Genomic DNA, 24,876 nt, shown 5'->3' with positions numbered 1-24,876 from the left:
TCCTCATGGTCACATAGAGAGTGCATGATAGAGCCAGAATTTAGGCCCGTTGGAACGGGTAGAGTCTGCACTCTGACCTGTAGTGACTCCACCCCCCACTTCACACCCAGGGGGGCCCTGTCTTCTACCGCTCTGCCCGCTTGGCTGTGGGCTCTCAGCTAGTCATGGGTGGTGGCATCGAACGTGTCCTGTCCCCTGCTCGGACAGCAGATGCTCAATAGATGGGGCAGCAGCTATGGTTTATTCACACAGCTAGCTTCGTTTAGCAACATATTTGCCTAGTCTGTTGAAGTCTTGTCCGTGTATTGACTAGCCTGGTTTTGGTCCCTGTTTTTTCACTGCGTGAATTAATTTTTATAAATGCATGTTTGGCTGAGAGAATCATGACCTGTGTTGTGGATGAATACTTTTTCTTGAACTAGGTGGGAAGATGGATTTCACGTTTTTTGGAGGTTTTTTCCCTTTAAGTTTGATATATAAAATATCAGCAGTCCTGTCAGTGGTAAAATGAAGACCAAGTTTCTATTTGGTCTTTCACTGTGTTTTGATGATTTAGAAGCTAAAGAAGTGAACCCTTAGTTTTTTTTAACTAAACTTTTTAAGTAATGGCTTTTCAAAAGCTATTTTGTACAATTTAATAATTTATTTTAACTATCTTTAAATAATTTCCACTCTCTTGAAATAACATTTATTGAAAAATCCAAATAATTATTAATTAAGTAATGTTTAATTTTATGGGTTTGGCTATAAAAGCTAACTTGGGAGTTAGTGTTATAGGTTTGTTAAATAGAATTTTACTATTACCCTTGATAACGTGTTTTTGACCCTCTGATTTGTAAGGCATATTTGAATTGTTTTCATATGATTAGTAAAAGCAACTAATGATCTTTTTTCCCTCACTAGCAGGGTGTTCACAATTTCTGATGCAAGATTAGGTCAAGTAGAAAAGCAGAAGTTAGATTATCTTTGCCAAGATGACTTCTTGGGAAAGGTTATTAATCGGGCGGTACCTTGATTAATAAATCCGCTGAGAACGTACTGCCGTGTACCAGCAAGTTGGAGAAGAAACAGTCTTCATAAATTATGCAGAGTGGTGTTGGTTTGCATTAACAGCAACGTTCTCGTTAAAGCTGGGCCAGGAAAAAACACCGCTGTGTTCTGCCTCTCCTTTTCCTTAACACATGTCCACTGCGCCACCAGCAAACAGCCACGGCCTGGCAAGGAAGGCCAAATCAGGGCCATTTTGAGCCCCTCAGTAACAGAATTTCTGGAAACTTCTCTGTAGGACTCTTGCTAGTGTTACTTGTGTCCCTCTGTTTCTCCTGGTCGTGTGACTTTGGGAATGGAGAGAGAATCTGACTGGCTCAGCTTGAGTCGGCTGTCTAGCTTCGGATCCCTGTGGGGGCACGGCATGTGCAGGATCAGATAACACAGACTGGTCCTTGGGTGTCCCCCTCAGAGGATAGCAGGCCTTCAGTCCTTTATGCTTAGCCATGTAATCATTTTACGTAAGTGTAAATGAGAGACAGGTTTTGAATTAGCTAGATATTTTCTTGTTAGTCTTTAAAGATTTAGTTTCTTTTTGAAGATGGGGGCTCGGCATTCGAGGGTGATTGCGGGACCCCTGGAAACACGCTGTATCTGGTCAATCAGACTAGCTGAGGGTTAGTCTTTTTAGTCTGTTGAGGACTGAAGGGGAACCGAGGAGAGGCGTTGGATGAGATGGTCCATGGCTGCTGCTTTCCCTCCTCTGGTCAGCCCTTGCTGGTTGCTACAGAGGCCAAGAGAGCTGGTGGTGATGGCCTTCTCCCCCTGGCTTCTTCCAGAACTTGGAGTTCTCCCACGGAGCTGTTTCCAGGCTCCCCTCCTTCCATTCCCTCCCTTTCCTGTGTGAGCCAGTTGAACTCCTTCCATCACCTCCTAATGCAGTTTAAGTTTCCCCAGCCGCAGGAGTCCTAGTCCCTTACGGATTGTGGTTGTCTTCTTGGGCTCTTGGTGTATTTTAGCATTTTGGTTCTTTAACTCATTTTTTCCTCCTGTTATCCTAGGATGTAGGTATCTATCTGCCCTTTTATAGTACTAGAATTTCTGGCAGTTTTTTATTAAGATATAACTTCTTAGCTGAAAATTTCTATTATATAACTCATAGGAGAAGCCTTATTTATTTTCATAATGAGACTTGATGAAGTTGATTTTGAGCAGTGGCAGTTGCTTTCTTAACATATTGCCTTTCTACTCACGGTACCTTCCATGAGGAAATGTATTCAAAAGCACCTAGCCCAGTGCCTCGCACTTGATGCTACTCAGATGATACTAGCTTCCATTTCCTCTTGATTTTCTTTCTTTCTTTCGTTTTTTTTTTTTTTTTTTTTCTGGTAAGGAAGATTCACCATGAGCTAACATCTGTTGTCAGTCTTCCTCTTTTTGCTTGAGGAAGATTGTTGCTGAGCTAGTATCTGTGCCAGTCTTCCTCCATTTTGTATGTGGGATGCTGCCACAGCATGGCTTGACAACGAGTGGTGTTGTAGGTCCACGCCCAGGGTCTGATCCCAGCTTTTGAGGCTTTTGAGACATCAGCCCCCGCATGTGTAGCCAGTCTCCCATCTCAGCTGCCATCCCATCCTGTACTTGGATGCCGTCTTCATCTCATTCCAGCTCTTTATTCTAGACTTCTTCATCTTTCCTGGGTTCCGACACCCCACATGAGGACATCCTCCTAGTGGATGTCCTTGGGCGTCAGCACTCTGTGCTGGTTTCACCCTCACACGTGGTCCCCTCCTCATCCTGCTCTGCCTCAGACTCCCTTTACCTCACAAGGTCCGCCTTTCCACCCCAGTTGGGCTGACCCCCATGCCTGGCCACGCTCGTGTCTCAGACCCCCTGACACCCTGCTTTGGGCCCCATGGCTCTGCCACATGTAGTCTAGGCTTCAGCAGGGAGGTGCTCAGCAGAAGCAGGAGGAGAAAGAAGACTGTGCAGCAGGCTCGCTGAGGGGCCCTGCCAAGCGCCCAGCGCCCCGCCTGGCACATTGTGGGTATTTGGCAGGGCGCGTGTTGAATTCTTCCCCTCCTGATCCCGGACGGTTGAGCCTTGATGCTGAAAGGAAACATGCAGACGTAGCCCAGCCACCCGCCTCTCATACCGGCTCAGCTGCATCCGCTCTTCCTGGTGTCCTCATCCGACGTTAGCTGACACTGTTCTGTCATGTCCGCCAGTGGTGCTTTCTTCTCTTCTTTATTGTCCACAGGGCCCAGACGCCCCAGCTTCCATATCTCAGTTAATGACTTTGCCTGCTGTTTCAGTGAAATCCGGGTTATTTGACATGAACATGTTTAACTACCTCACCACTCAAACTGTTCCAGTATTTTCAGCTCCCCTTATTTTCCTTCTTTCTTGAGACTCTTTCCTCGTTTGGCTTTTGTTATAGTTTGTTGTCCCAGTTCTCTTCCTGCCTGCGTGACTGGTTTTTCTCAGTCTCCTTACCTGACTTTGATGCTTCTCTCCTCCAGTCTAATATTCATCCTAATATTTTGTTCCTGATCTCTTTAAGCTATTCTCTCTCCTTAGATTATCAAATTGACCACAGAAACAGTTTTGCTGCTGAGTTCCGAATTTCATACCTTCCCAGCTTGCACTCTAGCCGTAATTCCTAGCTGTCTGATAGGTCCAACGCCCTTTTTCAGACCTGTTTTTATTCCATGTCATGGTGAATGATACCAGTGCTGTCCCAGGTCCTCACGCCAGAAATTGTCTTTCTCTGTCTCTGGTGCTCCGTATCCGGGGAGTTTCCTGTTCCTGTACATTTTACCTCACAGGTGTTGCTCTCTTTTGGACGATCTCACTGACATGTAGTGCAGTAGTGCTTACTTCATTCTGCTTTGAATTATAACTAACTCCCTGAAGGCTTTTTCTTTGGATTTGTAACTTCTTAGAGTCAGAGTCTCCCATAATCTTCTCTCTGTTGAACTGAAAAACGCTTGTCAGTCAGTCAGTCATGGGACGTAATGCACAGCACGGTGACTATAGTCAGCAATATCAAAGTGCATATTTGAAAGTTGCCAAGAGAGTAAATCTTAAAAGTTTTCGTCACAAGAAAAAGAATTGTTTTTGTAACTTTGTGTGGTGGTGGGTGGTACTTACTCTGGTGGTCATTTCACAGCATATGCAAATATTGGATCATTGCCTTGCACGCCTGAAAGCCATGTAATGTTATGTGTCAATTAGACCTCAATTGAAAAAATAACTTTCTTCAAGACTTTTCTAAACTTGAGTCAGTGTTTTACTATATCATTAACGGGCTTTCCCTAAGCAGTAGGAACTCAGTCATGACTCGTGACTTGCTTGTGTGTGTGTGGCCTGTGTCACACTATTCTTAGGGTTAATGCGTAGAAGGGTGTGTGGTTTTAGGTGATGCATAACCGGACAATATGTGGTCAGATGTTAGGTGGCTTTAGCTGTTATTACTTATACTGAATGGAATCTTTGCTAATTAACTAGATTTTAGTATCTGCAGGTGAGAGCACATTCCCAGACTTTGATGTTTTGCTCCAAATGTCACAGGCTAAGCTTGATGTGTATTTTAAAATTGAGTGAATTCTATAAATCTATTTTCTTCCTTGAAAAGTTATATTCTCCCCAAAAAGATTTTAATCTTTTTAAAAAGTTTTATTTTTTTATTTGCCTTCTCGTCAAGCAGCTTGACTTTTGTCTAGTAACACTTTTGTTACTATATGATTCTGCTAATTATTGACGGCAGAAGAAACAAATAATGACAGTTGAAGCAAAGAGGTTGTAAAGAACCTTCTTTGCTTACAACTATTTATAAGCAAAGCATATTTATTCCATGATTTAGACTTCTTTCCCCAATTAGGATATCTTAACTTGGAATGCTTACCCATTTCAGGTCCTCCCCTCCCCCAAATAAGACCAGAGTTATAGGGAATCTTTTAATGAGTGGATTAAAAGGCTTCTGTGGTTTGGCTTCTCATCTTTTTTTTTTTTTAAGATTTTATTTTTCCTTTTTCTCCCCAAAGCCCCCTGGCACATAGTTGTGTATTTTTAGTTGTGGGTCCTTCCAGCTGTGGCATGTGGGACGCCGCTTCAGCATGGCCTGATGAGCAGTGCCATGTCCGCACCCAGGATCCGATCCAGCGAAACCCTGGGCTGCTGAAGCAGAGCACGCAAACCCAACCACTCGGCCACGGGGCCAGCCCCTTCTCATCTGTTTTTTAGTGCTAAGAAAAGATTGATTCAGAAAGAGTTAAAGATTTGATAAAGTAATTTGGTAGTTGTTCCACATTCAGAAGAGTCACTAGCTCTTAATGTGTCCTCACACCACATCTGTTTGTCTGACGTCATCACCATTCATAGTGTATATTGTGTAATGAAATGATTCAACATCTCATTTGATCCTCATCGTTAAAGTCACCTGAGTGACTTGTATAGGAGTGTGTGTGTGCGCGTGTGTAATGGGCAGTCGGAAGCATTGGACAACTTGTTGAGTAAAATAGGACATTGTGAAACAACAAGAGAATAGAATAGGACAGGATATGAATGAAGAGGTAATGGGAATTGCTAGGCAAGACAGTAGGGTTAGAAACATGGCTTTTTAGGGGCTGTTATAAGGACTCAGAGATGTTCCTGGGCATTCGGTAGACGAAGTCGTTTGGCAGCCAGTAGTTGTGAGCAAAAACCAGTGAAAACCTGTTTGATATTCAAAGCATTGAGAACTTTACTTTGGAATTAAAAGTAAAAAAAAGTCGAAAGACTTAGTTTCTGCTTCTCTGCATGGAGATTTATCTGAAGGCTGATCACTTATCCTGATGGTTTTAGTGGCCCTAGGAGTTTCTTCAGTACGTTTTAGCAGTATGACTGGAAGGGTTGGGTGTCGTTTTGGGATGTTCACCATAACAACATAACTTTGGGGATTACAGATATAAATTTTCTTTCATTGGTGGTTAGTATTTTATTCTCAGATCCACTATTTTGTTCAGTAACTTTAACTTTGTTGTATTGCTCACCTCCTCAATTTCTCTTTTTACCTTCTAGATGAATCGTTGTGAAAACAAAAGCCATATAGTTTAGTGTCTGGGCAAATGAGATTTTGGGTGTTGACAGCTCTGTTTTCATTTATGAACTGTAAACAATTCCAAAAAAATATTACATTGGTTATTAATTAAGGAAAGGACATTTATCTCCACACCCTTGTTTTTGCTACTTCTTGGTACCTTCTGCCCAGACGTTTCTCACTACCCTTATTGGGTCTACCTTTTTTCATAGTAGCGTTGAATCTTTTCTCTTCCTATACTGGTCCATAAAAAAATTGTCTGTGGCCATCCAAATCATCATTAGTGAGAATAAATATTGTCGTAAGTTAATTTAAATGTAGTTCAACTTAATGAATTTAAAAATGAGGTATTTGAGGCCTAGAGAAATTGAGATTTGCCAAGAAAGGAAAGCACTAATCCTTACAGAGCACCAGCTATCTTTTTACATCCAAGTTCTTGAAGTACGTTTTGTTGTCCCCATTTTACAGAGACTCAGGGGTCAAGAAACTTGCCCAGGACCAGAGGACTAGGCATGGTGGAGGCAGGATGAAAACCCACATCTCTAGCACAGTGCAGGGTCTTTTCTCCTCCTGTCAGCAGACATTCAGAGCTGATGGACTGAGGCAGTGGGGAAAACCAAGGGTTAAAAACCAGCACTTAAAATACAACAAAGGGTATTTTCTGATTGGTAACTTTTATTTTTATAAAAAGACTCAAAAAATAATTGTCTTTGGTTGTACAGCTATTACACCACTATTGAAATATGGGACTTGTCTTAGGTATAAAAGCAACATGATCTGTGCCCATTAGTGTCTTAGAGTTGTTGATACACAGAAAAAATAGAATATATTTACTGTCAATTTAGAGATGGAAAAGATCATCAAGAACACAAGCATCTCTTTTACCTTTTTTTTCTTCTTTTTAAGGAGAAATTGTCTCAAGAGATTCTCTAATCTGACCTCTTGCCTTGGGGGTGTTCTTGTCACGCTTTTAATAGGTACACTTTTGCTGACAAAGGTAAATTACATTTATCCTGGCAAATGATTGGCCTCTGATGTTTGTTGAGTGGGCCAAGCTAGGAAGGGATTGAGGCTCTGTGTCAACTTTTTGAATTAAATTTGGTGTTTGTGACAATTAATAGCTTGCTTTTCTGAAATGAGATTGCAAAAAACGAAACTGAGCATGGTAGTAGTAGGAAAAATTAGAACTTTTGACGTACAGTATTATGGTATGACTGTTGGTTAGTTAAGGAAATTAGATGCTGAAGCTAAGTGTGCAAATCTGGGCCTCCATTTGCCCTGCTTATATTTATTTGTGAACTCTAAAGCTTTTCTCTAAGCGCTTATCTAATTAAACTATTGGGACTACCTTTTCAAAGCAAGACAGCTTCTCTTCTCTTCATCTCCTGATGTCTGAGCCACTGCTGTTCTGAAAGTGAGGACCCAGGGGGGCATCACATGACCTAAGAGTAGCTTCTCAAATTGTTTTCCAAAGACACTTCTTTTCTAGAATTCTTAAGTGATACATGTTCCCATTTTTCGCTGTCTAGTTATCTAGGTTTTAACATCTATATTCTTGATACCATCGTATTCATTATAAATGTTTTCTTAGAAGCCGGAGCTGACTCAGGCAGATCCCTAGAGAGACAGTCTCTTTATCTCCCTCCCAGCCCTGCCCTCCGTCATGCCTCTGCATCCCTGACTTCCCCTCCTTCCTCTCCCTCTGCCTGTCCTCGTCTCTCTTTCCCCTTCCCCATTTTGTTTGTCTCAGTGTATAGGAAGATAAAAAGTAGAATGATGATGGGTGGAGGTAGGTGATTTCCTGTAAAGATACTATTCAGTGACAGAAACGTATTAATTTCTCAGATTACTCGTTCAGATTGCTTTGCACTTCACCAGACCTGGGTTAGAACCTTGCTTTATGAAAGCACTGCATAGCCATTGTGGGGGAAGAAAGTGATACAGTATCAGTGAATATAAAGCAGAAGTAAAAGTGCTCTTCTCTCTGTGCTTCTCAGAGATAATCACTATTAACGGTTTTGTGCATCCATCTAGATGTTTGCTATATATATTTATATACATATTTAATATAGCGTATTAGCTACATTAATTTCAAATTTATAGCTTGTACATTTTCCTTTTTTAACAGTCTTCAGTAGGTCAGAAAGCATCTAGAGTATTCATTTAGTTCAATTTTAGTCCACTTGATATTACTAAATTACAGTATCTCAATTTCTTCTCACTTTTTTTCTTTTAAATTTTTTTTTTTTTTTTTTTTGCCACTTTCAGGATGCTGCTCCCTCAGTTATTTTTTGGTTTGTTTTTATCCATCTTAACCTCTGTAATGGGTCAAAGTTAATTTATAAGGATAGGAGGAAAGAAAATAAATTAGGTGAGAAAACAGATACTATAGATGGAGAAGACAGAAAATGAAAACATTTGCATCTATGGCTTCAATCTTAATAGTTGAAGTAATTGGCTAGATGTTCTGCCAGGATTGGTGATATTCACAGTAGTTAGGAATTAAAGCTTGTGTGAAGAAAACTTAGATTCTCCTTGCTGTTATTACGGGGAGTATTGTAAGAGGTCAATATAGGATTGCCTATAGATGAAACCTGTTTTGAAGATACAGGACGGATCTCTAGAGGGCAAAGTGTCTAGTCTCCTGGGACCAGGTAGAAAAAGCTGACAGTAGGTCGGCTCTGGTTGGGCGAGAGTATACCAGAGGCTTCAGGCATTCAGGGCATCTGTGGAGCAATAACCAGAGCCTTGATAAAATCGCACCAGAGAGTGAACTCCACTTTCTTAACAGGTACAAAGCTGTTGGCTGCAAATCAAAGGTAAATCAGAATTCAGAGTCTTCTCTTGTAATACAATGGGAACAGTATTTTTCCCTCCTTGGAACAGGTCATCACTTATGAAGAATGTGGTTGAAAAGCCGTAGCACTACTCAATCTTTAATTACCTTGATATTTCTAAGTCTTTCTACCAACAAAGTATTATTTGCATATATATCCTTTTGTTCCTGTAGAATGTTGGGCACTTTTCTAAACACCCAAACACTGGAGGCCTTGTGAGGGCAGGGGAGAGCGGTCGGGATGCAGCTAAAATGTGGAAGTAGCCAATATTACATCATTTTTTTTTCTCAATTGAAGAATATGATCAAAATTCCTGTTTTGTTAGACAAATATTACTACTGAGCTTTCTTTAATCTTTGGGTAGCATTTAAAAAATGAGGTAGTTATTTCTTCTTGATTTTTCATAGAGAACTATAGTTGGAAATTGCCCTGTGATTTAATTTTATGGAGAAGAAATACAGAAAAAGAAATGGCTATGAAGTTTAGATGACTTAGTCAGGTCTGCCAAGTAGTTGTGTGTCAGACGTAGGCTAGAACCTTTGGAAAACTTGTTGAAATTATTTGTTTGTTTTTAATTTTGTTAGCACAGCTATGCAGATTGTCCTTGATCCGTGACCCTGAGTCTTGAGAAGATGGCTCTTCCCTTCTTCAGTCTTTTACTTTTTTCCTTGCTCTCTGGTGATTGACCATAGGATTATGTTTCTTTTAGGGGAAAAGCTCGACCCCAGCCACAGGTGTTCTGATCTATCTTGCCAGATTTCACTGTGGAATAAAGTGAGACTTTAGGTCAGAAGGGTCTTGAGAATTGCTTCCTTGTTCCTTCTGGCATCCTGCCCCTGCTCTGATTTCATGATGCTTATTCCACACATATGCCATCAGACACTTTTCAGAGACGACTCAGTCTGAATTCATATTTAGGAATAATTTGTTAATGGCACATACAACACTAAGCAGACCCCTGAGCTGCTCCTGAAGCACCTGTGTACCTTCAGAGTCTCCTTCAAGAAAGTAGTCTATTTATGTATGTGACTAAAGGGTCCGTTTTGGTAGTATTTTCAAAACAAAGAAAGTCTGCTGCAAAGGAGAGCTGATCTCTTCACTTGTGGAGACATTTAATTGCTTGTGATTGAGAATGACACTTATCTAGTTAAGAAAAGTAGATCTCACAAGGTATTCTATTACAGTAAAAGGTGTTCTTCCCTCACCCATGAAATCTTTGAAAAAAATTGGTTCTCCCGTAAAACAAGCCATCTTTATCCTTTTATAGGAATATTCTGTGCCCCCCCCCGCCCTTTTTTTAGAGTTGCATTCTGCTATTTACAGGTACCTGAGCCTTTGAAAAGCTTTTCTACTTTTAGCCACTGTTTTGCTGCAAGGTTTATTAGACTTTCTGTGCCATTTTAAACTTGGAACTATTGAGTACCATGCTGGGGTTGCACTGAACCTGGTTATGCCAAGGACTTTAAAGCAAGTTTTGTGCATTTTTTTGTACATGAAATAAAATACTGCCAAAATAGTCATTAAAACATATTACTACCTATTCTTTATTAATTTTGGTTAATTTTTTTCACTAAAAAGTATGAAGTGTGCTGAAAGAGTTACACATTTTAAAAATTAATTTTGACTGAATTAAGCTTAGTCATCCTGAATTACCAAGTTAGAGCAGAATTACCCCTGTGAAATCTGTGCTTCCATGCTTCCCTTTTCTGATTTTAAGGAAGACGATAGATGGAATTCAGAATTTAAAGAGGGCCAGGGTTGGCCAGTCACTGTGGGTCAGCTCTCCCATGAGGTCTAATCAGTCGCTTATTGCTCATCTAGTGCTTCTTAACCCTGCTTTATACAGACTGTGGCAATTTGGGTTACATATAAGTGAGTTATTCAATCTATGTGGCTTGGTCCAGAGGTTAGAAGATTTTAACTTGCGGGGTATATTATATTGTAAAGTGATTTTAAAAATGAGAAAGGAATCACAGGAAAGTGATGAAAAAGAGAACAGGATTCAAAGGACCAGAGAAATTAGCATGAGTGAGATAATGTGTAAGAGAGAATAATAGAAATGAAGAGCTCTTGTGGAATCATTTAAATATGGAGTAGTTTAATCACCATTTTATTCTGCCTCCTTCATGTCTATCTTAGAACCATCCTTGTAGTCTCAATGTCTCATTTCTTGAAATGAGATTTAGAAAAATAACGTGTGGGAGACTGGATCAAGACAGCGGAGAAGGGGGAGCCTTGGCTCACCTCCTGCCACAGACACGCCCAACCTACAACGACACGTAGAACGTCTGTCCCTGAGAACGACCTGAAGACTAGCGGAGCACATTCTCCACAACTGAGGATGGAAAGAAAAGCACACTGAGATGCGTAGGAGGGCGGAGATGAGGGCTGCTCAGGACTCACTCACACACACACCCTTACACCTACACCTACACACACTCCCCCTGGGCAGTGACCCACAATGGGGAGGGATGTCTCAACTGCAGAGGTCTTCCCAGGCGAGTGAGGCTCCCCAGCCCAGGACCCTGCACTGGAAAGATGAGCCCTCATAACATCTGGTTTTGAAAACCAGCAGGGCTTACATCCAGGAGAGCCAGAGGGCTGGAGGAACTCGAGATTCCACTCTTAAAGATGCGTGCACAAACTCACTTGCTCCGAGTCCTAGCGCAGAGAGGGCAGTTTGAAAAGTGCCTGTGTTATGGTGAGGGAGAGTCATTGACTGATTTTAGAGTGTGTGCCCAAGGGGCTGGCATCTGTTGGAACTTTCTCTGGGGACGCAAGTGCCGTTGTGTGCCATTTTTCTTTTTCTTTTTTTGTTTTTTACTGTCCTCTACCTAGCTGGCCTGGCCTTGGTGGGTGCCATTCCTAAAACTCTCCATCTGCCTTGCTAGCACTCAGAGCACATAGCTCACCCTGCCCCAGTGTTCCCCTGTGGACCCACCCGAGCTGACCACCCTCTAAGTCAGCTCCTGCCCTGGGGGACCAACCCCCGCACACCAGTGCACCTGCAGCAATCGCAGCCTAGATGCAACAGGAGAGCACATGCGGACAACACAGGGGACATGCCTGAAGCACCTGGCTCTGGTGACCAGGGGGATTGCGCTCCTAAGCCCCACTGGACACCTTCTACACAAGGCCACTTCTTCGAGGCCAGGAGAGGTAGCTCATCTACTTAATACATAGAAACAGGTACAGAAAGTCATGCAAAATGAGGAGACAAGAATATGTTCCATGCAAAAGAAGACAAAACCTCAGAAAAAAGAACTAAACGAAACAGAGATAAGCAGTCTACCAGATAAAGAGTTCAAAGTAATGATCATAAGGATGCTCACCAAGCTCGGGAGAAGAATGGATGAACACAGTAAGAACTTCAAGAGAGAGAGAGAAAAGAGAAAAAAGAAGCAATCAGAGATGAAGAATACAATAACTGAAATGAAAAATACACCAAAAGGAATCAACAGTAGGTTAGGTGATGCAGAAGAATGGATCAGTGATCTGGAAGACAGGGTAGCAGAAATCACCCAATCAGGACAGCAGTAAGAAAAAATTTTTATAAACCAAGGATAGATTAAGGGACCCCTGGGACAACATCAGGTGTACTAGCATTTGCATCATAGGGGCCCCAGAAAGAGAGGAGAGAGAGAAAGGGACAGGAAACCTATTTGAAGAAATAATGGCTGAAAATTTACCTAACCTGGTGAAGGAAATAGATTCAGGTCCAGGAAGCACAGAGAGTCTCACATAAAATGGACTCAAAGACACTCACACCAAGACGTGTTATAATTAAAATGTCAAAAATTGAAGAGAGAATCTTAAAAGCAGCAAGAGAAAAACAGCCTGTTACAAACAGGTTAACCCCCATAGGACTGTCACCTGAATTTTCAGCAGAAACTTTATAGCCCAGGGGGGACTGGTGTGATATATTCAACGTGCCGAAAGGAAAAAACTTCCAACTAAGAATACTCTACGCAGCAAGGGTATCATTCGGAATTGAGGAAGAGAGAGAGTTTTCCAGACAAGCAAAAGCTAAAGGCGTTCACTGCCGCTAAACCAGCCTTACATGAAATGTTAAATGGAAAAAGAAAGGCCAAAACGAGGAATAAGAATTATGAAAGAAAAAGTCTCACTGGTAATAGCAAAACCATACAGTAAAGATAGTGGATCAGTCATCTATAGAGCAAGTCTGAAGGTTAAAAGACAAGAGTAGTAAAATCATCTGTATCTACAATAATTTGTTAAAGGATACACAAAATAAAAAAAAGATGTAAAATATGGGGTTGCACAAAATTTTTAAAAAGATGTAAAATATGACATCTAAAACAAAACGTTGGGGAGGGGGAGTAAAAGTATAGTGCTTTTAGAACACACGCAAACTTAAGTGACCATCAACTTAAGATAGACTGCTGAATGCATAAGTAGTTGTGTATGAACCTCACGGTAACCACAAACCAAACGCTATATAGACACACAAAAAGTATAGAGAGCACAGTTCAAACATGACACCAGAGAGGGTCAGCAAATCACAAGGGAAGAGAGCACGAGAAGAAAGGAACAGAGAAGAACTGCAAAAGCAAAAGTTAACACAGCGGCAGTAGGTACGTGCCTGTCAGTGGGTACTTTAAATGGACTAAGTGCTCCAATCAGAAGACATCGGGTGACCAAGTGGATTAAAAAAACAAGGCCCCTATAAAAGCTGCCTACGAGAGACTCACTTTATATCTAAAGACACACACAGACTGAAAGTGAAGGGATGGCAAAAGACATTCCATGCGAATGGAAACAAAGAGAAAGCTGGGGTACTAATACCTGTATCAGGCAAGATACACTTTAAAACAAAGACTGTAATAAGAGGCAAAGAAGGACATACCTAATAATAAAAGGATCAGTCCAAGAAGAGGATGCAACACTTGTAAATATCTATGCATCCAGCATAGGAGCAGCCAAACACATAAAGCAAATACAAACAGACATAAAGGGATGAATTGACAGTAGTACAGTAAGAGTAGGGAACTTTAACATCCCACTTACATCAGTGGATAGATCATCCAGACAGAAGATGAACAGGGAAACAGGCCTTAACTGACAGATTAGATCAGGTGGACTTAATAGATATATATAGAACACTCCCTCCAAAAACAGCAGACTGCACATTCTTTTCAAGTGCACATGGAACATCTGCTACGATAGGTCACGTTAGGCCACAAAACATGTCTCAATAAATTTAACAAGACTGAAATCATATCAAGCATCTTTTCTGGCCACAACATTATGAAACTAGAAGGTTATTACAAGAAGAAAACTGGAAAAAACACAATACACGCAGGCTAAACAACATGCTACTCAGCAACCAGTGAGTCAATGAAGAAATCAAAGATGAAATCAAAAAATACCTTGAGACAAATGAAAATGGAAACACAGTGTTCCAAAATCTATGGGATGCAGCAAAAGCAGTTGTAAGGGGAAATTCATGGTGAAATGCGCCTACCTCAGGAAACAAGAAAAATCTCAAACAATCTAACCTTACATCTAAAAGAACTAGAAAAAGAAGAACAAACAAACTGCAAAGTTAGTAGAAGGAAGGGAATAATGAAGATCAGAGTGGAAATAAATGAAATAGAGACTGAAAAAACAATAGAAAAGATCATTCAAACTAAGAGTGGTTCTCTGAAGAGATAAAAAAAAATTGATAAACTTTTAGCCAGACTCATCAAAAAAAGAGGAGAGGGCCCAAATAAAATTAGAAATGAAAGAGGAGAGAGATGTTATAACCAATACCACAGAAATACAAAGGATCATAAGAGATTACTATGAACAATTATATGCCAAAAAATTGGACAACCTGGAAGACGTGAATACATTCCTAGAAACATACAATCATCCAAGACTGAATCAGGAAGAAATAGGAAATCTGAACGGACTAATTGCTAGTAATGAAATTGAATCAGTAATCAAAAAACTCCCAACAAACAAAAGTACAGGACCAGACAGCTTCACTGGTGAATTATACCAAACATTTAAAGAAGAGTTAATACCTGTCGTTCTCAAACTATTCCAAAAAGTTGAAGAGGAAGGAATGCTTCTAAACTCATTCCACAAGACCAGCATTACTCTGACACCAAAACCAGATAGAGACACTACAAAAAAAGGAAATTCCAGGCCAGTGTCCCTGTTGCACAAAAATCCTCAACGAAATACAGGCAAACTGAATTCAACAATACATTAAAAGGATCAAACACCATGATTAAGTGGGATTCATCACAGGGATGCAAGGATGGTTCAGTATCCACAAGTCAATCAACATGATACACCACATTGACAAAAACGAAGGGTAAAAGTCATGATATCTCAATAGATGTAGAAAAAGCATTCAACAAAATTCAGCATCCATTCATGATACAAACTCTAACAAAGTGGGTATAGAGGGAACATACCTCAACATTATAAAGGCCATATATGACAAACACACAGCTAACATCATACTCAATGGTGAAAAGCTGAAGGCATTTCCTGTAAGATCAGGAATAAGACAGGGATGCCTACTCTCACCACTTTTATTCAGCCTAGTATTGGAAGTCCTAGCCACAGCACTCAGACAGGAGAAGGAGAAAACACAGCCAAATTAGAAAGAAAGGAGTAAAACTGTAACTATTCATAGGCAACATGATACTATATATAGAAAACCCTAAAGACTCCGAAAAATAGAAAGAAAAATATTAGAACTAATAAATGAATTCAGTAAAGTTGCAGGATACAAAATCAATATACAGAAATCTGTTGTTTCTGTACACTAATAAAAATCAGAAAGAGAAATTAAGAAAACAACCTCATTTACAATTGCATCAAAAAGAATAAGATACCTAGGAATAAATTTAACCAAGGAGGTAAAAGACATGTACTCTGAAAACCGTAAGACACTGATGAAAGAAATTGAAGATGATGCAAATGAAGAAATATACCATATTCATGGATTAGAAGAATTAATATTGTTAAAATGTCCACACTACCCAAAGCAGTCTACGGATTCAGAGCAATCCCTATCAAAATACCAGTGGCATTTTACACAGAACTAGAACAGTTCATCCTGAAATTTGTGTGGAACCAGAAAAGATCCCTAACAGCCAGAGCAGTCTTGAGAAAGAACAAAGCGGGAAGTATCGTGCTCCTTAATATCAAACTATACTACAAAGCAATAGTAATCAAATCTGTATGGTACTAGCACAAAAATAAACACATCGATCAGTGGAACAGAATAGAGAGCCCAGAAATAAACCCAGACTTTTATGGTCAAATAATCTGTGGCAAAGAAGGCAAGAATATACAATGGGGAAAAGATAGGCTCTTCAGTAAGTGATGTTGGGAAAACTAGACAGCTACATGCAAAAGAATTAAACTAGATGACTTTTTTATACCATATACAAAAATAAACTCAAAATGTTTTGAAGACTTAAGACCTGACGCCATAAAACTCCTAGAAGAAAACAGAGGCAGTCAGCTCCTTGACATCCATCTTAGCAATGTTTTTATGGGTCTGTCTCCTCAGGCAAAAGCAGCAAAAGCAAAAATAAACAAATGGGACTACATCAAACTAGAAAGCTTTTGCCCAGCAAGAAAAACCATCAACAAGACGAAAAGGCAGCCTACTGAAAGGGAGAAGATATTTGTAAATGATATATCTAATAAGGGGTTAATATCCAAAATATGTAAAGTACTCATATAACTCAATTTCCAAAAACAAAAAATCTAATTAGAAAATTGGCAGAGGACGTGAATAAACGTCTTTCCAAAGAAGACATACAGATGGCCAACAGACACATGAAAAGATGCTCGACACTAATAATCAGGGAAGTGCAAATCAAAACCACAGTGAGATATCACCTCACACCTACCAGAATGGCTATTATCAAAAAGACAACAAATAACAAGGTTGGCAAGCATGTGGAGAAAAGGGAACCCTCGTACACTGTTGGTGGGAATGTAAAATGGTGCAGCCAGTACGGAAAACAATATGGAGGTTCTTCAGAAAATTAAAAATACAATTACCATATGATCTAGCAATTCCACTTATGAGTAGTTTTTGAAGAAAACAAAAACACTAATTGAAAAAGATATATGCACTCCTATGTTCATTGCAGCATTATTTACAGTAGCCAAGACACAGAAGCACCCTGTGTGTCCATCGATAGATGACAGTATCGAGAAGACGTGGTATGTATATATGATGGAATGTTAGCCATAACAAAGAATGAAATCTTGCCATTTGCAACAACATGGATGCACCTAGAGGTTATTATTGCTAGGTGAAATAAGTTGGAGAAGGACAAATACTGTATGATTTCACTTATATGTGGAATCTAAAAGACAAACAAAGCCGAAACAGACTCATAGATACAAGAAGCTAACTGGTGGTTACCAGAGTGGAGAGGGGTTGGGGTGGGCAAAATAGGTGAAGGGGATTAAGAGGTACAAGCTTCCAGTTATAAAATTAATAAATCGTGGGCATGTAATGTACAGCATAGGGAGTGTAGTCAGTGATATCATAATAACTTTCTACAATGACAGATGGTTGCTAGACTTGCTGTGGTGGTCATTCTGTAATGTATATAAATGTTGAATCACTATGTTGTACAGGCGAAACTAATAAAATATTGTATGTCAACTAGAGTTCAATTTCAAAAATAAAGGAAGGACACCTAATCTAGATTTTGGAATATATATTGTGAAATTAATAGAAGAAACCTCTACTAAATTGGAGTCAGGAAGGCTTGTAGGAGCAGCCCTCAGGCTGTGTTGTATAGCGTCAGTTACTCCAAATAGGAAGAGACATATGCTTGCATGTCCAACAGGAAGGGTGTTTGCTGCCCTACTACAGGCAACAGCCCAGCCAACGAGAGACCATAGCAACCCAGCCAATGAGAGACCGTAGCGACCCAGCCAATGAGAGATCGTAGCGACCCAGCCAATGAGAGATCGTAGCGACCCAGCCAATGAGAGATCGTAGTGACCCAGCCAACGAGAGACCGTAGCAGCCCAGCCAGTGGGAGACCTTAGCAGCCCAGCCCATCAGAGACGTAGCAGCCAAGCAAATGAGAGACCTTAGTAGTGCAGCCAACGAGAGACCTTTGCACTCTGGACTCCAGTCTCCTCCAGTGGACTCTTCTTTTATTATATCCTCTCCTTACTCTCCCTTTTTCTCCATAAAAGCGAGACCTTCCTTTCGTTTCTCTAGATTTGCCTATCGTCGCCATAGCCTGCACATCCCAAATTGCAAGTCCTCTGTCTATTCCCAAGTAAACTCGTTTTTTTCAGGTTAAATTAATTAATTAATTACCTTAAAAATAATATGTAGATAAAAGACTTTTGGATAGGCTGATGTTAATCAGAAGATACTTTTCCCTGAATTTCCTGTAATATCTGCCTCTAGTCTCGAAATTGTATTATCTGGAGTAATTTTAATTTCTCAGGATTTTAGTTTTCAGTTAGTGCTAATAATGAAAATCCTCAGTTGAAATTGTAGGCTATTGGCCGTTTCAGTGTCCTGTTGGATATAGGGAATTAAGTGGGAACTGGAGACAACAGGAAGTGACAGCAAAGAACTTGGGGGAGAACAGGAAGGATGGTTTGCTTTTCTGCCCGGGTGACGATACAGCTCTGAGAGCTTTCCAGCATCAAGAGAAGTGGGCGTGGAGCCCACAAGGAATTCTGTCTCTTGATGCTTCCCCTTTCTCTTCAATCACTTTCATGACTTTATTTTTCAATTTAAGCCTTAATCCAATGGTAATGGTGGTCTACACGTTTATGAATTTTTAATTCTGTAGAATATTCGTGGTTTTTTTCTTTAAAAATAACTCCATAAAGGATTTATCACTTAGGAGTTTTTTCTTGAATATACCAGAGCTGCAGCAATTGTGTTTATTTAAAATAAGGATTCCTTAGGCCACTGGTTTTCAAACTTTAGTAGTGTATCAGACTCGCCTAGAAGGATTTTTAAAACACAGATTGTTAGATGCCACCCCCACATTTCTGATTCGGTAACTCTGGGGCAAGGCCAGAGAGTTTGCGTTTCTAACAAGAGCCCAGGTGATGCTAAAACTGCTGGTGCTGAAGCCACATTTCGAGAACCACCGCAGTGCAGCATTATCACAGGAGTCTGAGAAGGAGCCGAATGGAATCTGTGCTGAGTGAACTCTGAGTTGCTTGTAATGTGAGCAGAGTTATTCCTATTGGACGGGTACCAACAATGGTCATTTAATGGAGTATTGTCTTTTATGTATTTTTATAGATTGGAGCATATGATCAACAAATATGGGAAAAATCTGTTGAACAAAGAGAAATCAAGGTAACAAGTGTATTTCATTTTGTATATTCTGAAACAGTAATTCTGTAAATTGGTTATTAACTACATTTTACTTAATATCTTTCCATATACTTTTAAGGTATAAGTTAATATTACTTTATCTAAACTTCTAAATAAAGGGGTAAACTCTTTTATGATGGTGATTTGTCTTTACCTCTGATGATTTTTTTTTCTTTTTGCTTTTTAGCATCTTTCTGTTCTTTTAAAATTTAATTTCTAATGGTTATTTTTTGTCAGCTCTTTTCCCCTTTCACTTGTCGCCTTATACTTCTAGTTTGCTTTTCCTCCCTTTTGATGCTGTCATTGCTCTGTACAGTTTCTTAAACTGGTAAGTGTCTCAGGATTTTCCCGCTTAAGTGGTCCCGTGCCTGCCCTGCCTAATGGGGATCCACTTTCTGGTGCCACTAACGGAATGACATGGGCGCAAACAGAGTCGCTGAAAAGTTGGTCATTTTTAAAAACAATTTAGGAAGTAAAGCATTAATTAAAATGTTTCTGTAGTGGGTAGTTTGTTCTTGAACATGTGATCCCCTGTGCTGATAAGACATTCTCATAGGCTTCCTTGATAGCATGAAGACTATTTTTTAACTAAATTTGTTCTGTCTCAGCAACCACTCCCTTTTGGTAATAAGATTTCTATTTTTCATTTGCATAGATAATACTAATCAGTGTGTTTCTGCACGAGCTAAATTTAATCTGGGCCCAGAGAATGTTACTTTAGTTGCTTGACATTTTCTGTTTTATTAGATGGAAAACCAATGTCTAGTTACTTAAAAATGTGTCAAAAAATCCTCAGTGTTTAGACAGTCATCTGTAATAAAGAGCAAGATTCTTTGCCACTTGTCATTTTGATCTTTAAACTATTTTCGTGAAGAATTAACATAGTTAACAAAGTTGCAGTAAGCACGTACTATGTGTTAGATATAGGATTAAATCATGGAGACAAAAAGATGAAATAGATTATAATTTTGTAGATGAGGTACATAATTACGGATGAGATAAACTCAGTTGAGAGAGAGCTGTGTCAGTCTCCCTTGGGGAACACAGAGGGACGCTGCCCTGGGGAGGTTAGGAAAGACTTCAGGGAGGAAGCGACTCATGAGCTGAGTCTGAGAGACACTGGGAGAATGAGGAAAACATTGCTGGCAGAATGAAGAGCGTCTGAAATATACAGAAAGGAAGGCAGGTGGCTGACTCAGGCGTCCTCTAGGAGCTTGGCTGGTCGTAGGTTGGATGGAGGAAGGAGATTAGGGTGGTTAGGAGTTAAACTGGAAAGGAAAGTGGAAGTCAGATAGTGACGGGCCTTGGCTGCCTTCCCCAGGAGTCTGGACATAATTTGGAAACCAGTGGGGGTGACACTGAAGGGTTTTAAGCAGAAAAAGTTACCTGATTGAATTTCTGTTTTAACAAGTCGTTCACACAGCACTAAGTGAGACGGGCGATGCTAGAAGAGGAGCAGATGTGGGATTCTGATCTAGAGACACCCAGGCGGTCCTTGGCAGAGAGATTTGGGAGTCCTCAGTGTGTAGAGTGTGTATATAGACACGTATACATGTGTGTGATCTAGATTATGTGTTATACACATTGTGGAGGTGTAGCTGCAGGAGTGAGAAGATTCACACTGAACGATGAGAGAAGAAGGCTGAGAGCAGAACACTGGGCAACGTCAACATTTAATGGATAGGTCAAGGAAGAGATGAAAATGCGGGAGGAAAGAGAAGAGAGCCGTTAGACCGTGGTCTGGCGAGAGTGTCATGAAGGGTTGGAATAGTCAAGCGAATAGAGAGCAGCAGAGAGGTCTAGTAAGACGCCTTAAGATCTTTCATTCTCTTTGACAGTCTTAAACTTGTCGGACAGGGCATAGTAAGTACCCCAAGACGCTGTGTTACCAGTTGGCACATTTGGATGTTTTTTGAAATTTAAAAACCACAAAAAAAAAAATATGAATAATTTTTTAGTTTTAAGCCACTCATCACAAATTAACTACATTACTTATGTAATTTCCTCAATTTAAAAAAAAAAATGTTTTTTGATGAGGAAGGTTGTCGCTGAGCTAAGATCTCTGTGGAGCTTCCTCTAGTTTGTATGTGGGACGCCCCCACAGCGTGGCTTGATGAGCGGTGGGTAGGTCCGCACCCAGGATCTGAACCCGTGAACCCTGGGCCACCAAAGTAGAGTGGAGGTTAGAGTAAGGAAGAAGGGTTATATTATGTTCTTTGGTGAGCTGACAGGATGAACTCACGGAAGGCTAAGACCCATAACTTGTTTCTGAATTGTGTCTGTCTTTGTAATTGTAAATAGAGAATTAAAAACAGTATTAAAACTACTTTTGTTATTTTGAATTAAAAGAGTCAGTTTGTTGACAAGCTTAAAAGCACGTTCCATTTTTTCTGAATATTTTAGTGGAGGCAAATTATTTATAGTATAAAATAATTTTGTGTCTATTCTAAGGAGAGTAGAGAAGTGCATAATGTGCCATATTAATGTTAATATTTGATTTAAAAAACCGAAACCACTGTACCTCTTATTTAGAGAACACCGGACCAAATATATTGTGTGCAATCAGTTCTCTCATTATCTGTCAGAGCAGTGAGCAGCAACCAAAGAAATCAAAGGAAGCCATGAAACTGTATTTCTTGGAAGTGTTTACTTTTTAAAGACCATATTGCTAAAGCATAAAGTCCTTTGTAAGTTGCAAATTATTTTTTCTTAAGCATTTTAGAAATTATAACTGGAAACTCATTTTCTGATCACCTTGACCCAAATTTAAAAGTTAAAGGGTAGTTTCCCCATTTTACCCTACTAGAGATTTAAAGCTTCAACAAAAAGAACTATGATATTTAAAAAGTCATGATAGAGGAAAAGCGGGATGGGGGAAACTAAAAGGATTTTCAGAAAGTGAAGCTGATGGTTGCGACCCTTGATGGAGTCTCAGTGTTCTGGTAGTTCTGTGCCCGGCACGTCTGGATCCTTGAACAGAAATGCCTTCCGAATTTAAACAGCCCTTTCAAGCTTTTCGGCTCAACGTTGTCTATTTAGAGACTTAAAAGAAATTCAAAACTTCATACCATTTGTATCCTTCCACTTTAGGAATGTACTTTAGGAGTTGAAATGTATATTCAGTAAAGAATATATTATTTGGATTCTTGGAAATTAATTGTATTCATAGTACTTGACTGCTTCCACTTTCTAGTGAAATCAGTAGTTTTTAAAATCTTTTTTTAGAAACTAACTTATTTTCCATATTTTGTTCACTTAAGCTTTTTGAAGTTCCGTGATTATAATTAGCACTGAAAGCTGTGCTTTCTGTGTGAATGTGGGTTACTGTAAGCCAAATTTACAGTTTTCCAACTTAAAATACCTACTTAATTAAAATCAGATTTTATGAATGCTTACGGCTTGATGCTAAATATCTCTTATTTTTGTGAATGAAATCATTAATGTTAGATTTATCAGTGAAATTTTTCTTTTTCTTAAACCCTCTGAATATTCTACCAGGCTACGTTGAAGGGAAAGTTTTATCAAAACTGGCAGTTATTCTGTGACTCTATAATGGAGCTTGAAACAAATGTTTTAATGAAATATAAAACAGAAAGTGAACCATATATAAAAAGGGTCATGGAGAATGAGCATGTTGAAAAACAACATAATTGCGTAAATCAGGATGATTTACCGTCCGCCTTATAAAGCCTTTAAGTCCTTAAGACGATCTTGGTAAAAATGTTAGGATGCCCTCTGAATGAGCACACACTGACCGTCGCTCTGAGGGGAACACAGCGACTCGGGTCCCTGCGAGCCCCTAGTCTCGGCACTTTTGTCAGCCGCTCCGTGCGAACCCTTGTGTTACTGTATTGCAGCTACGGCTGAAAAGGTCGGTTTTATTTCTGTTGGCCCCAGCAGAGGTGGGTGTTCCTGAAGAAGCCCAGCTGCTCTCGCACACCGAGAGAAACTCTGAACAGCCGGACCGGCTGCATCCTCAACCCTCACCCTTTCTTTCTCTTTTGTTTTTGTATCTCTGGGCGGTTTGCAGCTTCAGATGGACATTCTCTTTGAAGGGTTCAAAGTTTAATTGCAATTTGATTTCAGGGTACATTTTGGGTTTAAACATCTCAGTTAATTGTGAGCTCAAATGCTCTCCTCTTCATTTTAGATGCAAACAGTGCTTGATCGAACTTTTACTTTAAGGGGTCGTTGTTACTTGGAATAGGACCAAATGAAGGATTTACTGCACAGCTACTCGGTTAATTGAATGAATAATAAACAAATCATCTAAACACTGTCATCTCTCAGGACTTGGCTCCCGAAGAGTTTAGCCTGAGCTCTTCCAATCCTTTACATCCTAGTCTTAAGTTACAAAGTGTACTTTATTTTTCCATAGTTTTTTTCAGTGATTTTGATCGCCACCCCAGCTCCCACTCTGTACACTGACGGCAGAAACTTAGTCTTAGTGTCAGTAATTCCAGGTGTGAACTAACTCCATTCTCGATTCCTGCTTTCCCCTCCCTCCCCCTGGGCATGGCGTCTGATTCCTGAGGTGGCTAGGTGGCACTGGGGTCTGGTTAGTGGTTGGCGTGTGAGCATAGTGGTAGCCCTGAGGTGTGCATCGTCCTCTCTGGATCTCAGCTGATACCCCCTTCCGTGCTGGCCTCTGCTGAGCAGTCTGCATCCCTGTCTGCCCTCAGCTCTGTGCCCATGCTTCCTGCAGCCACACCCCAGCATCATGCCCGAGGGCCCCTCAAGGCTCTACTCCTCCAGCAGCCTCCACTCTCCTGTGCCGGTCTGGCCGCGCAGTCTCCTGGGCCGTCTTAGGCGCTACGTTCAAACTGACTGGTAGCGATAGTCTTTGCTTTACAAGTTAGTGAACAAGCCTCGCATGTTACACACATCCCTAAATTTGTCCTTTTGGAGAGGAATAAAATTTACTACAATACTACAGTTATGTTCCGTTTGTAGCAAATATATAATGTGTTGCATCTTTGTCCAGTATATTACTTAAAATTTTTTTTTAGTTGAAATCTTTAGAAGTTGATTCTTCTCTGCTATTCTGGATTAAAATATATACATAGAGAATTTCAATACTTCTCTTTTTTATTGAGATACAATTGACATGTTAGTTTCAGATATACAACATTATGATTCAGTATTTGTGTACATTGAGAAATGATCACCGCTCTAAGTCCAGTTAGCGTCTGTCCCCATACATTGTTACAAATGTTTTTTTCTCGCGATGAGGACTTTTAAGATCTGGTCTCTTATCAGTACTACTTTTAATATATTATTAGGGTTTACGGAACAAACCGAAGAAAACAGCACATGTGAAACCAGACCTCATAGATGTTGATCTCGTAAGAGGTGAGATTTGAGTAAATAAATGCTTAATGCAATTAGAAATTGATCTCGAGGAAGCAGAATTCAAAATGGGTTAGATATATATTTTTGTAGAAATGAAAGCAGTGTGAGCAGAAATGAAGGCAGTAACACTATGAACAAGAAAAGAGAACGGAAGCGTTTAGATGCCATTGACTAGTCTTTTCTTCCACTAATGATCATTCGAAGAAGTGATAACTATTGAAGAAGAGCAGCCTGTGTTTGCACAGCAAACCATAAGGCTCGATTAC

The 24,876-nt window shown here is 40.0% G+C and overlaps 1 protein-coding gene across 10 annotated transcripts in view; it reads left to right on the top strand.

Moving 5' to 3' along the window:
* The window catches only part of PHTF2 (putative homeodomain transcription factor 2), a 120,467-nt gene that overhangs the window by 52,539 nt on the left and 43,052 nt on the right, over positions 1-24,876 (top strand). For all 10 annotated transcript variants that reach the window (XM_023638756.2, XM_070264235.1, XM_070264236.1 and 7 more), the window contains 2 exon segments: positions 19,184-19,240; positions 24,541-24,610. In XM_023638756.2, coding sequence (XP_023494524.1) covers positions 19,184-19,240; positions 24,541-24,610 — 127 coding nt within the window.

Source organism: Equus caballus, chromosome 4 (genome assembly GCF_041296265.1).
Source record: "Equus caballus isolate H_3958 breed thoroughbred chromosome 4, TB-T2T, whole genome shotgun sequence".
NCBI classification, from domain to species: domain Eukaryota; kingdom Metazoa; phylum Chordata; class Mammalia; order Perissodactyla; family Equidae; genus Equus; species Equus caballus.
Note: the sequence above shows the minus strand (reverse complement) of the source record. Positions and strands in the feature narration are given on the sequence as shown.